We start from the raw sequence: 23,410 nt of genomic DNA, 5'->3' as shown, positions 1-23,410 counted from the left end.
TCCCTGGTTTGCTCAGTTTTTTCCAAATTTGCAATGGCTTTTCCCACATCATGTGTATAATCTTGTTCCACTCCAGGCCTCAACAAAGATAGAAAAGGGCCATGCCATTTTCTTGGTGCATGCTGTAGCAATTTATTTTTCACCCCGGCAGTAAAAACTGCTATATCAGTTCCTGTGAAAACCCAGGTACAGATGGCTTGCCTAATTCCTAATTCCCAGAGAAGCCTCTGGGCCTCTTTGATTGACCACCAGCAGGTTATCCCTCCTGGTAAATCTTTTCCATTAGGTCAAGCCTCTCTCATAGCTAGAATAATCCATTCCATAAGGCTATTCTTCCTGGGTTATGAAGGCATTGCCACAGGACCAGATGGGTGATGATGTTAATCATTTTTCTCTGCTTGATTCCCAGCTAAAGAAAAACCCTGTGTCCCACAATCGGACGATCTAAGAGGTCAGTGGTTACTTAGGTGGATTTTTAAACGTCTTTGCAATCTTTAAGAGTTCTGTAGCAGTGAGATAGTGATAGTGAAAGTGATATACCCCGATAGTGAGAGTCTCCTGGATCCATCGACTCCCACATTGCTGGAGTTGTTCAGCTTTCACTTTCCTGTGCATGAGGGGTGAGCTTGCCAATGATCTTCATTCCCCTCTTCAGCTATGACTTCTATGTCATTGAAATATTCCTCTCCACAACATTCCCAGGTATTCCAAATTTTCACATCCCAATCGGGCTTAGTTATGATAGCTTTGATTTCTGGTCATTTCCATTTCATTCCCCCCAGGCGGACCAATCTGTCTACATGCTAAGGTTTCAATTTTTGTTCTCTTGGTCGTCAATTTTCTTCATTATGTTGGATGCAAGGAGAGAAGTCAAAAGTCACGTGTCTTTTTCTCATTGCAATTCCTTCCCTAGCCATTTAATTTTCGCCTCTGCTGCTAACTGGGCCTCCAAAGCCAAATGAACAGCTCAGAGAAGTGGGCAGCCCACTGGATAGGTTACCCACCATCCTTCCCTATCGCAGTGCACTATATGGCTTTCAGTTAATAACTCCTTTTGAGTTTTCGGGATGTGCCGTTACTCATGCGGAGGTCCACAAGAATCTAGCAGAGGTGTCACACCACGCCACATAGATGTTGCTGATCACCCTAGAGTTTCACACACAGATGCTTCATTCCCCTAACCCATTTTTTTTTTTCATATCAGTTGAATAATGTGCTGATGTCATAACAAGGTTTGAGAAAGGCACATCTCACATAAGCACATGAACACCCAATCATCATGCTTAGGAACTACAAAAGGATCAATTTCTTGGTTCTTCAGCTCCTGCCTGGCTCAGCAAATGTTCCACAGTAGCTGGTATATGCAACCCACCCCTAAAGGTCAAGAGAACTGAAAAGCAGAAGAGCAAGGCTGACAAGCCCAGTTTCTCAGAAAGAAATATTTAATAGGGACTTAGGAATGGAAGCCATGTCTCAGGGAGTTCTAAGAGGGTGGAAACCCGCACCCGCCCATCAGAAAGTATTCTTTCTATAGCATGCTTTTAGAGTAAAGGCATGTCCAGCCAGTCTGGTCTTAGACTTTCTTGCCAAAACTCTGGAAAACTGGGGAGGCTGGGCACAGTGGCTCACACCTGTAATCCCAACACTTTGGGAGGCCAAGGCGGGCAAATCACTTGAGGTCAAGAGTTTGAAACCAGCCTGGCCAACATGGTGAAACCCTGTCTCTACTAAAAATGCAAAAATTAGCCAGGTGTGGATGGCAGGCACCTGTAATCCCAGCTACTCTGGAGGCTGCGGCAGGAGAATTGCTTGAACCCGGGAGGCAGAGGTTGCAGTGAGCCAAGATCATACCACTGCACTCCAGCCTGGGTGACAGAGAGAGACTCTGAAAGAAAGAAAAAGAGAGAGAGAGAGAGAGAAAAAGAAAGAAAGAAAGAAAGAAAGAAAGAAAGAAAGAAAGAAAGAAAGAGAGAAAGAAAGAAAGAAAGAAAGAAAGAAAGAAAAAAGAGAAAGAAAGAAAGAAAACTGGGCAGGTTAAATAAGCATTATTATTAAGGTTACCTATACTACAGGAACTGTTTAAAAATCTTGCTGCAAAACACCTCGGTATGCAGGAGTCAAACATTGATCATGATGGTGGGCTTGCTTCAAGATGGCACCGTTTTTGCCATAAACTGGCTGTTTTCTTACAGGTATATAGAACACACCTTACCTTTTTAAATGCTAAATTAAATAAAATAGTGAAACTCCTCAATTTCTGGATGATCCCACAACCAAGCGCTCAGGTGAATTCCCCGACCCTCTTCAATACATTACACCCAGAAAATTTAAGAAGCACGGTCAGGACTTTGGATACATTTACTGCAGAAGGGAACCAGAGCATGGAATCATGGGAATCCACCTCCCAGGGCCCAACACTTTCATCCTGAGCTTGCACATGAAACAATAATGAACGAGATTTGTTACCTAAAGGGAATGGGTAGGCACGTGGTGGAAAGGAGGGGACAGGAAGTAGGGATGAGCAGGGAGGAACACTTTTATTCTTTTGGTATAGTTTTGCCTCTTTTAGAAGCATAGTAATGTTTCACATATTCCAAAAATAGATATGGAAAAGTGAGGAAGTGGGTGACAAAATAAATACATTAAAATAAACTAGGCTTGGGGGAACCCAGAATGGAACATAAATAGAAACAAAGGAACCTAAGCATATTACAAATGAATAACATAACCATGCTAACGGGCATGAGGAAGAAAATAACTAATCTAAGTAACTTTGGGAAACAGTTATTTTCACTGGATACTATAAGACAAAAAGCAAAAATGACTGTACACAAATATTTTTATTTTTTAAATAGAGATGGGGTCTCCCTGTGTTGCCCAGGCTAATCTTGAACTCCTGGGCTCAAGTGATCCTCCCCCCTCGGCCTCCCAAAGTGCTCGGATTACAGGCATGAGCCACCATGCCCAGGCAAATGTTGTAATTTAGTTAGTGATTTTTTTTTTTTTTTACACAGGGTTATGGTTAGGAATTCTGAGACTACTTTATGTGTATATGAGGATTGAGCAACTGAGTAAAATAGAGATAATGAGAGCCATGTTTCTCACTGCCTGAGAAAGGCCTTACAAATCTGGAAAGGAGGTAGGGCTAGAATAATCCTGAGACCTTGGACTGGAATCAGAGATGTCAGTATGAACCCAAGGTACATTCTGTGAAACAACCTGCCTATGTCCTTCAAAAAAGGCCAATGTCATAAAAGATGAAGAAAGGACAGATTAAGGGAGACTGAAGAGATGAGACAGGTAAATGCAAAGCATAATCTGGACTGGATCCAGGAACAGAAAAAAAGTTCTCTTTTGCTGTAAAGAGCATTATTGGGACTATTGGCACATTTTGAAAAGGTTTTGATTTTGTTTTTGTTTTGTTTTGTTGAGACAGTTTCACTCTTGTCACCCAGGCTGGAGTGCAATGGCGTGATCTCAGCTCACTGCAACCACTCTGCTTCCCAGGTTCAAGCGATTCTCCTGCCTCAGCCTCCCGAGCAGCTGGGATCACAGGCACCCACCACCACACCCAGCTAATTTTTGCATTTTTAGTAGAGATGGGATTTCACCATGTTGGCCAGGCTGGTCTCGAACTCCGACCTCAAGTGATCCACCCGCCTCGGCCTCTCATAGTGCTGGGATTACAGGCACAAACCACTGCACCCGGCCTGAAAAGGTTTAAAGATTAGATAATTGTGCTGTACCAATGTTAATTTCTTGATTTTGATTATTATATTGTGGTTATATAAGGCAATGTCCTGTTTTCTCTGTTTTTCTTTAGCAAAAACACACTAGTATTTAGGGACATTTACTGTTTTTTTTTTTTTTTTCGTTTGTTTGTTTGTTTTTTGAGACAGAGTATCACTCTGTTGCCCGGACTGGAGTACAGAGGCGTGATCTCGGCTTACTGCATCCTCCACCTCCCAGGTTCAAGCAATCCCCCTGCCTCAGTCTCCTGAGTAGCTGGGACCACAGGTGTGTGCCACCACACCTGGTTAATTTTTTGTATTTTTGATAGAGATGGGATTTTGCCATGTTGCCCAGGCTGGTCTCGAATTCCTTAGTTTAAGTGATCATCCCACCCTGACCTCCCAAAGTGCTGCAATTATAGGCCTAAGCCACCTTGCCAGGCTGACTGGATAGGTTACCCACCATCCTTCCCTCAGAAAAAAATTATGTATGTGTGTATATATACACACACACACACATACACACATAATATACACACATATATATGTACATATATGTTATATATATGTAAAGAAAATGGGATAAAATAATCACATTTGGAGAATCTGGATGAAGGGTACATGAGAGTTCTTGGTACTATTTTTGCAACTTTTTCTGTAAGTTCGAAATTATTTCCAAATAAAGCATTAAAATAAATGCAGATTATTGGACCTCATCCTTGACTTATTGGATCAGAAGCTCTGGGCCTAGAGTCCAGGAGTATGCATGAAGGGCATTACTTACTGCATCAAACATTTTTGTAAAGATTATTTTATTTTTTATTATTTTTTTTTTACATTTTTTGTAGAGATGGGACCTCGCTATGTTGCCCAGGCTGGTCTCCAATTCCTGGGCTCACGCTATCCTCCTGCCTTGGGATCTCAAAGTGTTGGAATTATGGGCCTGAGCCACTGTGCTCTGCCTAAACATTTTATTTTAAAAAATTCCTGTGGATGTGTCTAGAGAGAAGCATCAAAAAATTATTGAGAAGGGCTTTGATCATCATGAACATTCTTAACTTCCAGGGGTCCTGTCATACATGGTTTCCCACATATTTGAGAGAAATCTTAAAGATGTACATAGCTACTGTATTAGTCTGCTCAGGTTGCAATAACAAAATGCCGTAGACTAGATGGCTTAAACAATAGAAATTTATTTTCTCACAGTTCTGGAGGCTGGAAAGTCCAAGATCAAGGTTCCAGAAAGGTTTGGTTTCTGGTGAAGCCTTTCTTTCTGGCTTGCCAATGGCTGCCTTCATGCTGTGTAGTCACATGGCAGAGAGAAAATCTCTTGTGTCTCTTACACTTGTCTCCCATCAGGGTTCCACCTTCTGACATCGTTAACCTTAATCATCTCCTTATAGGCCGTATCTCCCATGCAGTCATGTAGGGTGTTAGGACTTCAACATACAAATTTTGAGGGAACACAATTCAGTCCACAGCAGCTACTGTATAACACTAATTAAGTCTAGACATGATTGTGGCTTTAGTTAGGACTACACAGCAGATTATGTGTCCTCTCTTCTCCACATTGAATCTGGGCCTTGGGTCACATTTCTGCCATCTACGGCCTTCAGATCTGAGCCTTGGTCTTGGTCCTCTGTTAACTCTTCCACCTTCACTGCCACTCAGCACCTGGTTCTCTGTTCAGTTTTCTCTCTCTCTCTCTCTTTTTTTTTTTTTTTTTTGAGATGGAATTTCACTCTGTCACCCAGGCTGGAGTGCAGTGGTATGATCTCAGCTCACTGCAACCTCCCCCTCCAGGGTACAAGTGATTCTTATGCCTCAGCCTCCTGAGTACCTAGCATTACAGGGATGTGCCACCACGCCTGGCTAATTTTTGTATTTTTAATAGAGATAGGGTTTCATCATGTTGGCCAAGCTGGTCTTGAACTCCTGACCTCAAGTGACCTGTCTCGGCCTCCCAAAGTGCTGGGATTACAGGCTTGAGCCACTGTGCCCAGCCTGTTCAGTTTTCTCTTTATGCCTACTTCTGTTAATGCTTCCGGCCCTAATGCCCTACTTGTTGGGGCATCTAACTGAGGTCTTTGTTAACTATTTTCATCATCAACTCATTTCTATCATGAAAACCAAACCTGACTTCTTTTTATTTTTTCCTCCGTCAATGCCTCTTCTGATCTGTGAATTAAATCCAGGTTTCTTAACACCATTAGTTTTCCCACTCTGATTGATACATTAAACCTAGAGCTCAGTTATAGATTTTAGCATTAATGTTCCCATTTTTTGACATTGAATCTGGCTGGCTGTTAAATTTCTTTTTTTAGGGGTCTTGCTCTGTCACCCAGGCTGAAGTGCAGCAGCACAATCATAGCCCACTGCAGCCTCGAACTCCTGGGCTCAAGCGATCCTTCTGCCTCAGCTTCTGGAGTAGCTGAGACTACAGGCATGTACCACCACACCCAGCTAATTATTTATTTTTTTATTTGTAGAGATGGGTTCTTGCTGTGTTGCCCAGGCTGGTCTTGAACTCCTGGGCTCAAGTGATCCTCCTGCTTCAGCCTCCCAAAGTGCTGGGATTATAGGTGTGAGCCACTGCACCCAGCCCTGTTAAGTCTTTAATCATCAATGACCCTCAGATTTTTTGTTTTGTTTTTTGAGATGGAGTCTCGCTCTGTCACCAGGCAGGAGTGCAGTGGCACGATCTCGGCTCACTGCAACCTCTGCCTCCAATTCTCCTGCCTCAGCCTCCTGAGTAGCTGGGACTACAGGCATGCACCACCATGCCCAGCTAATTTTTGTATTTTTAGTAGAGACAGGATTTCAGCATGTTGGCCAGGATGTTCTTGATCTCTTGACCTTGTGTTCCACCCACCTTGGCCTTCCAAAGTGTTGGGATTACAGGCATGAGCCACCACAGCCAACCGACCCTCAGTTTTAACCTCAAACCTGTTAATTATTCCACCATCAATGTGTCTATATTCTAGATCTTAAACGTGGGTCTCTGTTAACATTTTTTTTTTTAACCACCAGTGCTCCTGGGGCTTTGATCCAGGGTTCAGGGTCTCTGTTGAGATTCCATCAATTTCCTTTGTTTTAACTTTGAACTCAGGCCCGTGATGCAATTCTGACATAACAGCCTGGACCCCTCATCTATGCCCATCTTATGTGAATTTAAAGCTGATTCGAACCATTGATAGCTTTCTCTTGTTAATACCCCATGCTTTAACCAAATCTTCCACCCCCATTGGCCCTCTGGTTTGACTTAAACATTGAGCATTGTGGTAGACAGGTTAATAGTCCCCAAAAGATGTCCCTCTCCCAACCCCTAGAACCTGTGAATATGTTACCTTACATGGCAAAAGGAACTTTGCAGATGTGATTAAGAATTTTAAGATGAGATTTTCCTGGATTATCTAGATGAGCCCAATGTAATCAAGGGTCCTTACAAGAGGGAGGGAGCACTTTGGGAGGCTGAGTTGGGAGGATTGCTTGAGGCCAGCAGATGGAATCCAGCCTGGTCAACCTAGCAAGACCCTGTCTCTACAAAAGGTTAAAAAACGGCTGGGTGCAGTGGCTCACGCCTGTAATCCCAGCATTCTGGGAGGCCGAGGTGGGCTGATCATAAGGTCAGGAGATCGAGACCATCCTGGCTAACATGGTGAAACCCCATCTCTACTAAAAACACAAAAAATTATCCGGGCATTCAGGTGGGTGCCTGTAGTCCCAGCTACTCGGGAGGCTGAGGCAGGAGAATGGCGTGAACCCAGGAGGCGGAGCTTGCAGTGAGCCGAGATCGCACCACTGCACTCCAGCCTGGGTGACAGAGCGAGACTCCATTTAAAAAAAAAAAAAAAAGTTTAAAAATTAGCTGGGCATGGTGGTGTCTGCCTGTAGTCCTAGCTACTCCAGAGGCGGAGGTGAGAGGATCACTTGAGCCCTGAAGTTAAAGGTTACAGTAAGCTCTGATCACACCACAGCACTCCAGCCTGGGTGACAGAGCAAGATCCTGTCTCTATTATTTAAAAAAACAAAAAAACAGGGAAGGAGAGGGTTTGAGTTAGAGAAGGAGAGAGAAGGAGATGTGATGATGTGATGATGGAAGCAGAAGGTTACTGTCAGAGAGCGATGTGAAGATGCTACACTGTCAGCTTTGAAGATGGAGGAAAGGACCACGAGTCAAGGAATACAGGGAGTGCCCAGTGAAACACATATCATATTTCTGACCTGCAGGACTGTAAGATAATAAATTTGTGTTGTTTTGATCAAGTAAGTCTGTGATAATTTGCTAGAGCAGCAATAGGAAATGAATACAGGCATCTTTGAAATATTCCACCATTGATGCCCATCTTGCCTATACTCAAACCAAGTCCTTCTTAACTCTTCCACCATCCCTATCCCTCTGACCTCACCTCAAACCCCAGCCATTGTTAGCAATTCCACCATCAAAGTCTCTTATCTGTGCTCTCCAACTTGGGCTTCTATTAATTCTTCCAATCTAAATCAACCCTTGATTTTGCCTTGAACTGGGAATCTGTTATCCATTCCACTATTACTGGGTTTGGATCTAGAGACAGAATTCAGGGCTTTGAGGGTGGAAAATTAATAATCCCGGGTCTGTGTATTAAGCTTGAGGGTCTGTTCACTTTTCCATTACCAGGGCAATTTACATGTGAATCGTTTTGCATGTCTGTTAACTCCTTCCCCATTACTGTGCCTCAGGTCTTGCTCACTGCAACCTCCGCCTCCCAGGTTCTAGTGATTCTCATGGCTCTGCCATCCAAGCAGCTGGGATTACAGGCATGTGCCACTGCGTCTGGGTAATTTTCGTATTTTTAGTAGAGACAGGGTTTCACCATGTTGGCCATGCTGGTATCAAAGTCCTGGCTTCAAGTGATCTGCCCGCCTCGAACTCCCAAAGTGCTGGGATTACAGGAGTGAGCCACTACACTCTGCATCCCTCAGATCTTTATACTGACTGCAGACTTCAGTTAAGTCCTCTCCATCTATGATATTTGGTATGTACAGAAAATCAAAGCTGTACTAACTTTTTAGCTACTTGTGCCCCTTCTCCTGTATCCGCCAACCCCAGCCCTCAGTTAACATTTATTTTTATAGAGATGGAGTCTCACTATGTTGCCCAGGCTGGTCTTGATCTCCTGGGCTCACATGATCCTCCGGCCTCAGCCGCCAAAGTGCTGGGATTACAGGTGTGAGCCACTGTGCCCGGCCCTCAGTTAACATTTTTATCATGAATGTCATTTGGTTTGACTTTGAAGTCAGACCTTGATTAATTCTTCCACCATCATTATCCCTTTGGTATAGGCTGTGAATTCTGGGCCTCTGTTAACCACATCACCTTTAATGGGTCTCTGGTCTGTGGTTCAGACTTGAGTCTAAGTTAACCTTCCATTCAAGTCCTCTCTGAAATAACTTCGGAATTGGGTTACTATTCCACCACCAGTGCCCCTCTGATTTGATCTTTAGGCAGGGTATTTGTTCATGTTTTCTCCATCCATACACCCTGATAGAAGTATTGAATCTTAGGACTTTCTTAACTATTGCAACCATCAGAGTTCCTGTTTTGTATAGAACATGAACCTTTGTTAACTCTGCAATCCTGTTCCAGGCTGACTTCCAATCCAGCCCTTTGTTAAACTCTCCTAAAACCAATGTCCCTTAGGTTTTACCTCGAACCTCTGACTCTATGAACTCTTTTAGTTTTGATATGGGCTGCAAAAGGCCATATAAGCCTACTTGAACTAAGGTGAGCAGAAGTCCAGGCTGTAAATGACAGGTGAAGGCAGGCCCTTCCGTGTTCAAAGGAGCCAATGGAGGACCGGTGGGCAGTGAGTGACAGACGGGGACGGGTCCTGACGCCTAGGAGGAACAATAGGAAGGCGGGAGGGCGCCGAGGCCAGGTGGGGAGAGGTGGGCGAGTATGTGTGAGTCCCCTGAATGGCTGTATGATGTCAAAGGTCTCTTCCCTTTCTCCAGACGTTTTAGGAATCCGCTTCTGCAGAGGAATCTCCCGAGGGGTGCTCTGTCCGGCCTTCCCACTTTCCCCCCTTCCCACTCTGCCATATCGCCACGCCTATGCTCAGGCCGTGCCTCTTCTGGTGGCCGGGAACGCCCACTCACCCGCCCGGGACAGTCGCGGCCCTTCCAAGCCTCACACTGCTTTCGTAGGATCAATTTCGAATACCCAAACTCGGAGATATCATGAGGACTCCCCCGGGCCCCCAAACGCACCTCTCCTCTGGCTGGAATGGGAGCCTCCGGAAGCAGTGCGAGACCACGGCCAGCGACAGAGGTCCTGGCGCTGGCGGAATGACGCCATTTTTATTACTGGTAGAGCTCGGCTTCGCGGCTTCGCGGCTGTTTCGGAGCCAGCGAAAGATAAGCTCCCGCGTCACCCTGACATCTCCCCGGGAGGACTGGAAGGGGAAATGGCCTTTTGGGGGATGTTGAACGCATTTGGGCAGGCGGGAAGCCAAGCCCGGCTTGAGAGCAGAGCCGGGGTGAGGGGCCTGGCTGAACGCTGCGGGTCTATGTGATCAGTGACGGATGGGGACAAGTGGAGGGCCTAAGGAGGGGATTGAGTGACGTGGAGAACAGTGATAGGGGAGTCTGTGGGACCAGGGGTAACAGTATGTGGGTTACGCGAATGGGAGTTTGTGGGGTGACGGGGGATCTGTGCAGTGCTTGATGATGTCTGTAAGGGTGAGTGATGGGGCTTCTATGGGATGGGTGAAGGGAGTCTGGGGTGAGTGATGGTTGGTCTGTAGGGTGAGGGATGCTGGTCCGTGGGGTGAATGGATAGGGGGATCTGGGGTGAGGGATGAGGGTCTATGGGGACAAGAATGGGAGTGTGTGGGGTCAGTGTTGACGTTCTGTGGGGTCCATGATGGGTGACTCTTTCAGATCAATAATATGTCCATGAATAAACAAAAATCTCTGCCCTTGTGGTGTCCACATTCTCATGGAGGAGTCCGACTCGGTGGTTTGATTCGTATTTCCCTCATGACCAATAAGTTTGAGCACATTTTCTTATAAGGATTGATCACTGGGAGATCCTCTTTTGTGAGGGGCCTGTCTTTTGTTCATTTTTCTGTTAGACTCTCTGCTTTTTTCTTAATGATTTGTAGGAATTTTTTTTTTTTTTTTTTTTTTTTTTTTTTGAGACGAAGTCTCGCTCTGTCGCCCAGGCTGGAGTGCGTGGAGCAATCATGGTTCCCTGCAACCTCTGCCTCCCGGGTTTTAGCAATTATCCTACCTCAGCCTCCCTAGTAGCTGGAATTACAGGTGCCCGCCACCACGCCTGGCTAATTTTTTTGTATTTGTAGTAGAGACGGGGTTTCCCCATGTTGGCCAAGCTGGTCCCAAACTCTTGACCTCAGGTGATACACCCATCTCGGCCTCCCAAAGTGCTGGGATTACAGGCGTGAGCTACTGTGCCCAGCCAGGAATTGTTTTTATATATTCTGATACCACTCCTTTAGTAGTGGTATGTGTTTTGCAAATCTTCCAATTTTTGGCTTCTCTTTTCATTTTATGGCTTTAAATATGAAGATTTTAAGCTAATTTCGAACTGTAAAGCACATTCTCAGTTAAAAAACAGACAATGTCCTGTGGAATTTAGGAGGATAACTAATTTTTTAGGGCACCCAGAAGCAAATGGTGTTGAATCTCTGAAAATTTTAGTGCCAGGACAGCTTGGGAGGAGTTCTTTACTTTTTGTTCTTCTATCACCTTGTTCTAAATCACTGGCAGTGTGATCTTAGACAACTCATTAAACCTCTCCAGGCCTCAGTTTCCCCACTGCGAAATGAGGATAATAGCAGGGCCTACCCTGTGAGGCTTGGGATGAGAAGTGAGTTAATACCTGAATGTTACCTATTCACCGTAGTTTTGCAGCACTGATTTTGTATATATTTCATGGATCTTCCTTGAACTCAAGGTTACTGCTGCTCATGTAATACCAAAATCTGGTGAAGGAAATTAAATACCAAGGAATAAGGTTTTGTCAGCTAGGGTTGCTTTGGAGGGTCACAAACCATTGTAATATCTAAGAATTTTTCTTTCTTTTTTTTGACCACCAAGAACTAATTTTTGCCTCCTTGGGGGCAGTATCACCCCCAATGAGAATGTGTGATCTACATGGTTGTTTTTCTTTTCCTTTTTTTTTTTTTCTTTGACAGAGTCTCGCTCTGTTGCCCAGGCTGGAGTGCAGTGGTGTGATCTCAGCTCACTGCAACCTCCGCCTCTCAGGTTCAAGTGACTCTCTTGCCTCAGCCTGCCAAGTAGTCGGGAATACAGGTGTGCACCACCACGCCCGGCTAATTTTGTTTATTTTTTGTAGAAATGAGGTCTCACTATGTTGCTCAGGCTGACCTCGAACTTCTGGACTCAAGCAGTCCTCCTGCCTTGGCCTCCCAAAGTACTGGGATGACAGGTGTGAGTCACCACCCTGGCCTATTATTCTGTTATTAAACAATTAGGAACACATTCTTGTGTTCTGCCTCTTCTTCATTTTGCAGTGATGTTTCCATGCCATTAACTTAATTTCCATAGTACTACTTAGATTATTTCTATGGTAATACTTAAATATAAACCTTTCTTATGGAAATTTTCAAGCATCCACAAAAATAGAGGGAATTGTATAATGGACCCCCATTATGCCCACCACCCAGTCTCATCAGTCATCAACTCATGGCCAATCTTGTTTTATCTAGACCAGGGGCTAGAAAACTGGGCAGTGGGCCAAATCTGACATGCTGCTTTTTTAAAAAAATACAGCCAGGAATTAAGAATAGTTTTTTCACACTTTTTATCCTTGGAAAAAAATCAAATGGAGAATATTTTGTGACCCATGAAAATGATATAAAACTCAAATATCTGTGCCCAAAAATGATGTTTAATTGGAACACAGTCAGTGAGCACCTTTAGTTTATGTATTGTGTAGGGCTATTTTCAACCTGCAATGGCAGGGCTGAGTAGTTACAGCAGAAACCACAGACCCCACAAAATCGAAAACATTTACCATATGACCCTTTTACAGAAAAAGTTCGCCAAGTCCTCATCTAGGCCACCCTCTCACTTCTTCCTCCCAGAATGCCCTTCCTTTCTTCTTTCTTCCTCCCTCCCTCCCTCCCTCCCTCCCTCCCTTCCTGCCTTCCTTCCTGCCTTCCCTCCTGCCTTCCTTCCTGCCTTTCTTGCCTTTCTTTCCTCACTCAGTCGTAGTCCAGGCTGAAGTGCAGTGGCTCAATCTCGGCTCACTGCAAACTCCATCTCCTGGGTTCAAGTGATTCTCATGTCTCAGTCTCCCTAGTAGCTGAGATTACAGGCACCCACCACTATGCCTGGCTAATTTTTAGTAGAGGGGAATTTTGCCATGTTGGCCAGGTTGGTCTCGAACTCCTGGGCTCAAGCCATCTGCCTGCTTCAGCCTCCAAAAGTGCTGGGATTACAGGTGTGCGCCACCATGCCAGGCTAATTTTTTGTAGAGATGGGTCTCCCTATGTTACCCAGGCTAGTCTCGAACGCCTGGTCTCAAGCAATTTGCCCTCCTCCACCTCCCAGCATGCTGGGATTACAAGCACGCACCACCATGCCTGGCTGATTTTTGTATTTTTTAGTAGAGACGGGTTTTCGCTATGTTGCCCAGGCTGGTCTCCAATTCCTGAGCTCAGGCAATCCACCCGCCTTGGCCTCCCAAAGTGCTGGCCCACCGCACCCAGCCTGTATGTAATTCAATGACTTTTTACATGTGTAGTCTTTATTATTTTGAAACAAATCCCAGACATATCTTTTCATCCATACACGCTTCATTATGTAAAAGATAAGGCCTTAAAGGTCGATGCTGTTACCTTAAGGTAAAATAATTAACAATAATATCTTCAGATAATCAATGGTTAAATTCCTTAATGTTATCAAATATCTAGTCAGGGTTCAAACTTTCACGATTATCTCAAAAATTTCTTTTGTCTATTCAAGTAAAGACCCAGACAAGACCATATTTTACATTTGCTGGCGGTGTTTCCTGAGCCTCTTTTAATCATCTAGAGTGTTGCTTTTAAGGGCTGCCTGCCTTTCAAGCCTTTGGAGGTTCTATAATTTATTTTCCCAGTCTTTAGTGCTGCTCATTTGTATTATTTTCAATAATATGGTGTTAAAGACAAAACTGTGTTGAAGGTTTCTGTGGTTAAATATCTGCACGTATCCATGATTATTACCTTAGGACAAAGTTCTGGAAATGGAATTACCAAGTCAGATGAGAAACACAAGTCATCAATGAATTAACAAGCAACACATTGTCACATCCAGCTATTGAAGAGTGGTTAATTCAGCTTGATCTCCTAGACTCTTCTGCACCCCACCCCGCCCCCAATTGCTTTCCAAAGAGAAACAGAAAATGATTGAGTCCCAGGTAAGTTATTTGTTTGCCACTTGGTTTTCCCACAACAAAATGGGAAAGGGCAGTTCGTTGAAAATAAGGATTAGAGAAATTTAGAAAGAATAGATGATCAACAGGCAAAATTGCTGTGAAGATACACAGATCATCTGGCCTTCATAGAAACGTAACTAAGCATTTTGACTATGAGCCTCCTGGCAGCTCCAGTGAAAAGGGTAACATAGCATGATCAATTATGTGATTTGCATTCTCCACAAAAAGAAATCAGTCCAGCTCCTTAGCAAGTCAAGATTTCTGGGACTTTAACCTAAGGAATTTTGTTACTGAGTTTTCCTGAAGGCCAGTGGTTTTCAGTTCAGGGTGGTATTGTCAGTAGTTGTTCTAAAGAGAATGTTTTTAGTTAAAGTTCTCGGGCAGGGGCTTGGAGAGTGGGATAGTTTCCTTGTTTTCCATGGCTCCTTTGCTGTCATCTCAGAGTTTGTGGGGTCTCAACCCAACTCAAGACCAGTTCCTTCTCTGCTCTTCCAATTTTAGTCTGGTTTTTTTTTCCGCCTCCCTGAAAAGGTAACCTATACATGGGGCAAAGAATATAAACAATATAGTTTAAAAAAAAAAAGAAGTGAAATATCTCCAATCTCACTTCTTCCTCCTTCCCTGACATAACTAGGATTATCTGGTTTGAGGAGTATCTCTTTTCTTCATGCATTTATAACTCCATCTATATGTGTAGATGGATGTGTAAATGTGTGAAAATGATCTCATTATTGTCACGTATTTTTTCTTTACCACACAAAAAAATACACACACTGTTTCTGTTCTATTCTGCTACTTTTTTTTCTTGCCTAATATAAAATATACTCAATAAATGTAGTTTTAATACCTTTTATTTGGAAAATGTTAATTTTGAACATATACGAAAGTAGAGATTTTAGTGAACCCTTTTGTAATTATCCATCTGCAAATATTATCAACTGATAGCCAAGCTTGTTTTATCTATCTTTTATCCCCACCTACTCCTATTATCATCATCATGATCTAGCCAATCCCTTGTTAATATTTTGTTTAGGGTTTATACTACTATGTTCATAAGACATAAGGGCCTGTAATTTTACTTTCTGGTATTGTTTCTGCCACATTTTGGCATCATGTTACGTTGGCCTCATGTTGGAAAGTATTCTCTTTATATTCTCTGGGAAAATTGGGGTAATATTGGTATTATTTCCTCCTTAATTTTTTTTTTTTTTTTTTTTTTTTTTTTTTTTTTTTTTTTTTTTTTTTGAGATGGAGTTTCATTCTTGTCGCCCAAGCTGGAGTGCAGTGGCACGATCTCGGCTCATTGCAACCTCTGCCTCCCAGGTTCAAGAGATTCTCCTGCCTCAGTCTCCCAAGTACCTGAGATTACAAGTGCCCACCACCACGCCTAGCTAACTTTTGTGTTTTTAGTACAGATGGGGTTTCACCATGTTGGGCAGGCTGGTCTCAAATTCCTGGCCTCAGGTGATCCACCCACCTCGGCCTCCCAAAGTGTTGGGATTACAGGCATGAGCCACCGCACCCAGCCTATTTCCTTCTTAAATGTTTAGAGGAGCTCCCCAGTGAAGCCATCAGGGTATGGAGTTTTCTTTGTGGGAAGGTTTTAAATTATATATTCAATTTATTTAAAAGATATACTACCATTCAAATTTTCTATTTCTTTTTATGTCCGATTTGGTAAATTGTAATTTTCAATTTGTTCAGTTCCTCTAAGTCAAGGCTCAGCAAATTTTTTTCTGTAGAGGTACAGATCGAAATATCTGAGGCTTTGTGGGCCATACGGTCCCTGTTGCAACTATTCAAATCTGCTGTTTTAGGTAGAAAGCAGCTATCGACAATATGTAAACCAATGAGTCTGGCCATGATTCAATAACAGTTTATTTATGGACGCTGAAGGTTGAATTTCATATAATTTTCATGTGTCACAAAATATTATTCTTCTTTTGACTTTATTTTTAATCATTAAAAATGTAAAAACCAGGCCAGGTGCAGCTGTTCACGCCTATAATCCCAGCACTTTGGGAGGCCAAGGTGGGCGGATTGCTTGAGCTCAGGAGTTCTAGGCCAGCCTGGGCAACATGGCGAAACCCCATCTCTACAAAAACATACAAAAATTAGCCAGGCATGGTGGCATGCGCCTGTGGTGCCAGCTACTCAGGAGGCTGATGCAGGAGAATCACTTGAGCCTGGGAGGAGGAGGTTGCAGTGAGTCAAGATTGTTTCACTGTACTCCAGCTTGGGTGGTAGAGCAAGACTGTCTCAAAAGAAAACGTGTAAAACCACTTCAGCTTGTGGACCATTGAAAAACACATTATGGGCTAAATTTGGCCTGCAGGCCATAGTTTGCTATGTCCTGATCTACATTGTCCACTGATCTACATTGTCAAATTAATGTCCATTAAATGTCCATTTAATGTTTGCAGGATACCAGAACCTTGTTGATGGGCTGTAAAAAAGTTATTTCTAGTTTTTCTTTTATATACAATAGTTATAATAATAAGAATAATCATAGCTACTGTTTACCCAGTGCTTATCATGTGCCAGGCACTGCTATTATAAAATACCATGGAATTAACTCATTTAATTTACCCAGGAACCCTCTGTGCTAGGTATCATTGTTAGTCCCATTTTTCAGATGAAGAAAACGAGGCACAGAGATCACACAGCTAGTACATGACCTAACCAGACCTCTCAAGCAGTGAAGTCACAAATAAAACAACTTTATAAAGACATCTTTTTATATTTGTGAAGTATTTGTGTAGGCCACATTCTTAGACATGAGTGTGCTAGGTCAGAGGCACACATGCTTAAAATTTAAAGAATATTTTTCAAATCGTACATATATATTTTTTGAGACAGAGTCTCACTCTGTCCCCCAGGTTGGAGTGCAGTGGTGTGATCTCAGCTCACTGCAACCTCCACCTCCCAGGTTCAAGCGATTCTCCTGCCTCAGCCTCCCGAGTAGCTGGGATTACAGGTGCCTGCCACCAGGCCTGGCTAATTTTTGCATTTTTAGCAGATACTGGGTTTCACCATGTTGGGCAAACTGATCTCGAACTCCTGACCTCGGGTGATCTGCCCACCTCAGCCTCCCAAAGTGCTGGGATTACAGGCGTGAGCCACCCTGCCTGGTCCAAATTGTATTTCGATCCTGTGTAATCAGCTGACACATGTGGCCACAAATTGTTTACAAGAAAGTCCACCTGTTTCCCAAGGTTCCCCTTCCCTCCTGCCACCATTAGCCATCATCTGTATTTTTCATTCTTGTTGTTTTTATGATTAAGCATTATATTTCATTTTCATTTGCTTTTCTGTAGGGATTAAATAAGCTTCAGCATCTTTTCACATATTTATTTTCCATTTTGTATTTCTCTGTGAATCCCTCTTTCTTTGTCTTTGCTTATGGTTTCCCAGAAGCTTTTTGTATACGAGTGATTTTGAAGTGCACATTGCAAACTTTTTTTTTTTTTTTTTTGCCAGGTAGTGATTTTTCTCTCAATCTTTTTGTCTGTCCCCCCTCACTAGAATATAAACTCCTTCAGGGAAGGCATTTTTGCCAGGTTTTTTTTCCTGCTGTATCCCCAGTTCCTAGAATAGTGCTTGGTATTCACTAGGTACTCAATAACTGCTTGCTGAGTGAATGAATGCTTATTTTCACTTAACAGTATATCTTAGATATTGTAGCATATCAATTAATGTAGAGCTTCCTTGTTGCTTGCTTGCTTGTTTGCTTTCCTTTTTTTTTTCAGGGTTTCACTTCAGTTGCCCAGGCTAAAGTGCAGTGGCACTATCTTGGCTTACTGCAGCCTTGACCTCCCAGGCTCAGGTGATCCTCTCACCTCAGCCTCCCTAGTAGCTGGGCCTATAGGTGTGTGCCACCACACCCGGCTAATTTTTTGTATTTTTTGTAGAGACAGGGTTTTGCCATGTTGCCCAGGCTGGTTTTTTGTTTGTTTGTTGTTTTGTTTTGTTTTGTTTGAGACAGAGGCTCAGTCTGTCACCCAGGCTCGAGTGCAGTGGCACAGTCTCGACTCACTGCATCCTCTGCCTCCCAGGTTCAAGCAATTCTCCTGCCTCAGCCGCCTGAGTAGCTGGGACTACAGGCATGCACCACCATGCCTGGCTAATTTTTGTATTTTTAGTAGAGACGGGATTTCGCCATTTTGGCCAGGCTGGTCTCGAACTCCTGACCTCAAGTGATCCACCTGCCCCTGCCTCCCAAAGGGCTGGGATTACAGGTGTGAGCCACCACATCTGGCCCCTTCCTTGTTACTATTTATAATTGCATATAGTATTCCCTTATGGAGATCGTAGCATAATTTATTCATCCAATCTCCCATGAGATGGTTTCCATTCTTTTGCTATTATAAATAGTACTATAAAGCAGTGTCTTCACACATGTCATTTGCTCACATATGTGAATGTTTATGTTTATGTAGAATAACTTCTAGAAACCAAATTGCAAGTCAGAGGATGTGTACATTACAAATTTTGAAAGATATTGCCAAATTAATTGCCTTCAAAATATAACATACACCACAGACAATTTGAGTATGCCTGTTTTTTGACATCTTTACTAACTTACACTAAGTCACTGTGACTTATCCCCAGTCATAGCATTTGACCAGTGACTAATCAAATGCCCATCTTTGATAATATGTAAGGGAAAAATTGTGTCTTGTTTTAGCTTGCATTTATCTTCATGTGAGTGAAATTGAGCATCTTTTTACGTGTTTAAAAAACATTTGCATTTTCCTTTCTGTGAAATGATGGCCATGTCCCTTGACCACTGTATTAGTCTGTTCTCATGCCACTATAAGGAAATACCCAAGACTGGGTAATTTATAAAGGAAAGAAGTTTAATTGACTCACAGTTCCACAGGGCTGGGGAAGCCTCAGGAAACTTACAATCATGGTGGAAGGGGAAGAAAGGAAGCAAGGAAGCAAGGACCTTCTTCACATGGTGGCAGGAGAGAGAAATGCCAGCAAGGGAAATGCCAGACACTTATAAAACCATTAGATCCTGTGAGAACTCACTCATTATTACGAGAACAGCATGGGGGAAAGTGCCTCCATGATTCAATCACCTCCTTCACTTGACAAGTGGGGATTGCAATTCAAGATGAGATTTGGGTGGGGACACAGAGCCAAACCATATCAACCATTTTTTAAAAAGTTGTTGGTTGTTTTCTTCTTGCTTTGCAGGAGTTCTCTCTATACATGGAATAAATTAACTCCTTGTCCATCCTATCTGTTTTGTGTATATTTTTTCCCTAGTTAGTCATATCCTTTGGGTTTGTTTGATATATTTTGCCACGTAATACATAAAGTAGTCACATTTATCAGTGTCTTCATTTGTGGCATCTGGGCTTTGGGGCATGCTTAGAAGAGTCTTCTCCACTCAAAGATTATTTTTTAAAACCTGTCCTGTCTTTATTTTATAGTTTCTCTTTTTCATTTAAATTTTTGTCCTGAATTTATTTTTGTTTGTAGTGTGAGGTAGGGGATTCAGTTACATTTTTTTTCTGATAGCTCTCTAGTTTTGAATAATCTGTTTTTCCATACCTGTTTAAAATGCTACTTTTATTATATATTAAATTTCATATTTTTATTTGTATCTATTTCTAGACTATCTGTTCTGTTCCATTAACTATGCTTGCTAATGGCAGGGTTTTACATTGTTTCTCTCATAAAGTATGCTGGGCAAAGTGCAAAGTAGGCATCCTACATGTATTGCTATGGTAAAAATGACCAGAATAAGCAGATTGTACAAGAATGTGCTGTTATAGGAACCAGTGACATTTGAGGATGTGGCTGTGGACTTCACCAAGGAAGAGTGGCAGCAGTTGAATCCTGCTCAGAAGACCCTACATAGGGATGTGATGCTGGAGACCTATAGTCACCTGGTCTCCGTGGGTAAGGGCAGATTCCCTGTGTACCAATGAATCAAATCCTCCTCATCCTTCTTTTAGAGCTGTCAATACCATGACCTTTATGATATTCCTTTAATAGAGTGTGTTCTTTTATAGTTTTGATTTTTCATGTTTATACTTTTGTTATATCTAGAATTAATTTTTATGTTATGGTGTGAGTTAAGGATTCAACTTTGCTGGGAGGCCCCTGCAAGTGCTTCTCTTCATGAATTTCTGAGCTGCCAAGTCCAAAGCCACTACAATTTTCTCTTAACAGGGTGTTCAGGTATAAAACCAGATGTAATATTTAAGTTGGAACATGGAAAGGACCCATGGATCATAGAGAGTGAGTTGTCAAGGTGGATCTACTCAGGTAAGTGAGAAGTGGGTAGATGGTCAAGAGGGCATCTTCTTCTTCCTTGACATCTCTGACATCTGTTACCTTTTTTCTTCCTTAAAATTTATCAGGCCTCCTTTATAACATTCATTCTACAACAGCCACCTTCCTAGTACCTCTGTTCATTGCCAAATGTTGTGTGTGTGTGTGTGTGTGTGTGTGTGTGTGTGTGTGTGTGTGTATTTGATTTTGCCTCTTTCTTCTTCCTTCAGACAGAGTGAAAGGCCTTGAATCTTCCCAGCAGATCATTTCTGGAGAACTTTTATTTCAAAGGGAGATACTAGAAAGAGCCCCAAAGGATAATTCATTGTACTCTGTTTTAAAAATCTGGCAGATAGATAGATATCAAGGAAATCAAGACAGAGTTTTGAGGCAAGTCACAGTCATCAGTCATGAAACATTGACTGATGAGACGGGTTCCAAGTATAGTGCATTTGGGAAAATGTTCAATCAGTGCACAGACCTTGCTCCTTCAAGTCAAAAATTCCATAAGCTTGATTCATGTGAAAATAGCTTAAAGTCCAATTCAGACTTACTAAATTATAATAGGAGCTATGCAAGAAAGAATCCCATTGAGAGATTTGGATGTGGGAGACCACCTAGGTATAATGTTTCCTGTTCTGTGCCTGAGAAGGAAGGCTTCATTCATACTGGAATGGAGCCCTATGGAGACAGTCAAAGTGAAAAAGTTCTCAGTCATAAGCAAGCCCATGTTCAGTATAAGAAAGTTCAAGCCAGAGAGAAACCCAATGTTTGTAGTATGTGTGGGAAAGGTTTTATCAAGAAGTCACAGCTCATTATACATCAAAGAATTCATACGGGAGAGAAACCATATATATGTGGAGATTGCAGGAAAGCATTCAGTGAGAAATCACACCTCATTGTGCATCAGAGAATTCACACTGGGGAGAAACCCTATGAATGTACTGAGTGTGGAAGAGCATTCTCCCAGAAGTCACCTTTCATTGTTCATCAGAGAGTCCATACTGGAGAGAAACCCTATGAATGTTTTGAGTGTCCAAAAGCTTTCTCCCAGAAGTCACATCTAATTATACATCAGAGAGTTCATACCAGAGAGAAGTCCTTTGAATGCAGTGAATGTGGGAAAGCCTTCTGTGCAATGTCTCATCTTTTTATACACCGGATAGCTCATACTGGGGAGAAGCCCTATGAATGTACCGAATGTGGGAAGACCTTCCCTCGGAAAACACAGCTCATTATACATCAGAGAACGCATACTGGAGAGAAGCCCTACAAGTGTAATGAATGTGGGAAAACTTTCTGCCAACAGTCCCACCTCATAGGACATCAAAGAATTCATACAGGAGAAAAACCTTATGTGTGTACTGACTGTGGGAAGGCCTTTTCCCAGAAGTCACACCTCACTGGTCATCAAAGACTTCATACTGGAGAGAAACCTTACATGTGTACTGAATGTGGAAAATCCTTCTCTCAGAAATCACCTCTTATCATACACCAGAGAATTCATACAGGGGAGAAACCTTATGAGTGTGGTGAATGTGGCAAAACCTTCTCCCAGAAATCACCCCTCATTATTCATCAGCGAGTTCACACAGGGGAGAAACCCTATGAGTGTACCGAGTGTGGGAGGGCCTTTTCCCTGAAGTCACATCTCATTCTACATCAGAGAGGTCATACTGGAGAGAAACCCTATGAATGTAGTGAATGTGGAAAGGCCTTCTGTGGGAAGTCTCCACTCATACATCAGAAAACCCATCCTAGGGAGAAACCCCCTGAATGTGCTGAGTCTGGGATGACTTTTTTCCGGAAATCACAGATGATTACATATCAGAGAAGACACACTGGGGAGAAACCCTCCAGATGCAGTGACTGTGGGAAGGCCTTCTGCTAGCATGTATACTTCACTGGGCATCAGAATCCATATAGTAAAGACACCTTGTATATGTGCTGATTGTGGGAAGGTCTATTCCCAGAAGTCAGTCCTCACTGTGCATGGGAAAACTCACATTGAACAGAAATAGTGACAACTTCTCAGCTGTAGAATAGACTCATATGTTCCCCAGTATATATGATTACCCTTCCACAGAATGATCTGGTTAGGCCCTCAGAATATTTTCAACACCACAAATATGGAATCGATTTGCTCACCCTCAAAACTATCTTGGCCCCCTTCACAGGATAAATGTATCTGGAAGAATTAGCACTACTTTGATGTTGTCTGGTCCTAAAATGCTTTATAGAATTCTCTTGTGAATTTATTTGGGCATGGCGCATTATTTGAAGGGTATCTCTTTGTCATCTTTCTCTATTTCTTCCATCATATTTTTCTGTTTAGATTATATATGCATTTATGTATTTATTTATTTTGAGATGGAGTCTCACTCTTACCCAGGTTGGAGTGCAGTGGTGCGATCTTGGCTCACTGCAACCTCCACCTCCTAGGTTCGAGCAATTGTCCTGCCTCACCTTCTTGAGTAGCTGGAATTATCGGCATGCAACACCAGGCCTGGCTAATTTTTGTATTTTTAGTAAAGATGGGGTTTCACCATGTTGGCAAGGCTGGTCTCCAACTACTGACCTCAGGTGATCTGCCCACCTCGGCTTTCCAAAGTGCTGGGATTACAGGCATGAGCCACAGCACCCGGCCTATATATGCATTTAGATTGAGATATTGATATATCAATATATAGATGTAGAAATATGGACTCTTTGTAATTTTTAAAAATCATGTATTTCCTCAAGGTTCTTAATATATTTGTATAATTTTGGGTAAAGTAGTCTCATGATTAATTTCCTTTATATCTGGGGTTATTTCTCCAACATAGTTCTCATAGAGTGTATTTGTGATTTTTCCCTCAATTAGGTAAATAAATGCTAATATTTTATTTATTTTACTCTTCCTCACCTGTATTGCAGTTCATGCATTTTGCCATTTTTCTATTTT

The 23,410-nt window shown here is 42.6% G+C and overlaps 1 protein-coding gene, 1 long non-coding RNA gene and 1 other non-coding gene across 8 annotated transcripts; 1 reads left to right on the top strand and 2 right to left on the bottom strand.

Moving 5' to 3' along the window:
• Nucleotides 1–1,198: 1,198 nt before the first annotated feature.
• Nucleotides 1,199–1,302, bottom strand: LOC114675253 (small nucleolar RNA U13). The gene has a single exon (XR_003726338.1). It is a non-coding gene; the product is annotated as a small nucleolar RNA U13 (small nucleolar RNA).
• Nucleotides 1,303–4,526: 3,224 nt separating this feature from the next.
• On the bottom strand, nt 4,527–10,077 carry LOC144338592 (uncharacterized). Its single transcript, XR_013412837.1, has 2 exons — nt 8,950–10,077; nt 4,527–5,724 (listed from the first exon to the last, which is right to left on the bottom strand). It is a non-coding gene; the product is annotated as an uncharacterized LOC144338592 (long non-coding RNA).
• ZNF630 (zinc finger protein 630) lies at nt 9,648–23,355 on the top strand. Of its 6 annotated transcripts, none has more exons than XM_015127308.3 (5): nt 9,648–10,041; nt 13,969–14,157; nt 19,965–20,091; nt 20,365–20,460; nt 20,697–23,355. In XM_015127308.3, the coding sequence occupies exons 2-5, from the start codon at nt 14,143–14,145 to the stop codon at nt 22,355–22,357; spliced, it is 1,899 nt and encodes a 632-aa protein (XP_014982794.1). In that variant the 5' UTR covers nt 9,648–10,041; nt 13,969–14,142; the 3' UTR covers nt 22,358–23,355. The 6 variants fall into 6 exon arrangements, with proteins under 6 accessions (XP_014982794.1, XP_028697783.1, XP_077844797.1 ...); XM_028841950.2 differs by having other exon boundaries at nt 9,838–10,249; XM_015127307.3 differs by lacking the exon at nt 9,648–10,041 and adding an exon at nt 10,345–10,451.
• The last annotated feature ends 55 nt before the right edge of the window (nt 23,356–23,410 follow it).

This window comes from Macaca mulatta, chromosome X (genome assembly GCF_049350105.2).
Source record: "Macaca mulatta isolate MMU2019108-1 chromosome X, T2T-MMU8v2.0, whole genome shotgun sequence".
Classification (NCBI taxonomy): domain Eukaryota; kingdom Metazoa; phylum Chordata; class Mammalia; order Primates; family Cercopithecidae; genus Macaca; species Macaca mulatta.
Note: the sequence above shows the minus strand (reverse complement) of the source record. Positions and strands in the feature narration are given on the sequence as shown.

Coding starts and splice junctions, on each gene's coding strand:
- ZNF630 (XM_015127308.3), top strand. Junction 20,092..20,364: donor TAGTCACCTGGTCTCCGTGG/GTAAGGGCAGAT, acceptor TTCTCTTAACAG/GGTGTTCAGGTATAAAACCA. Junction 20,461..20,696: donor GTCAAGGTGGATCTACTCAG/GTAAGTGAGAAG, acceptor TTCTTCCTTCAG/ACAGAGTGAAAGGCCTTGAA.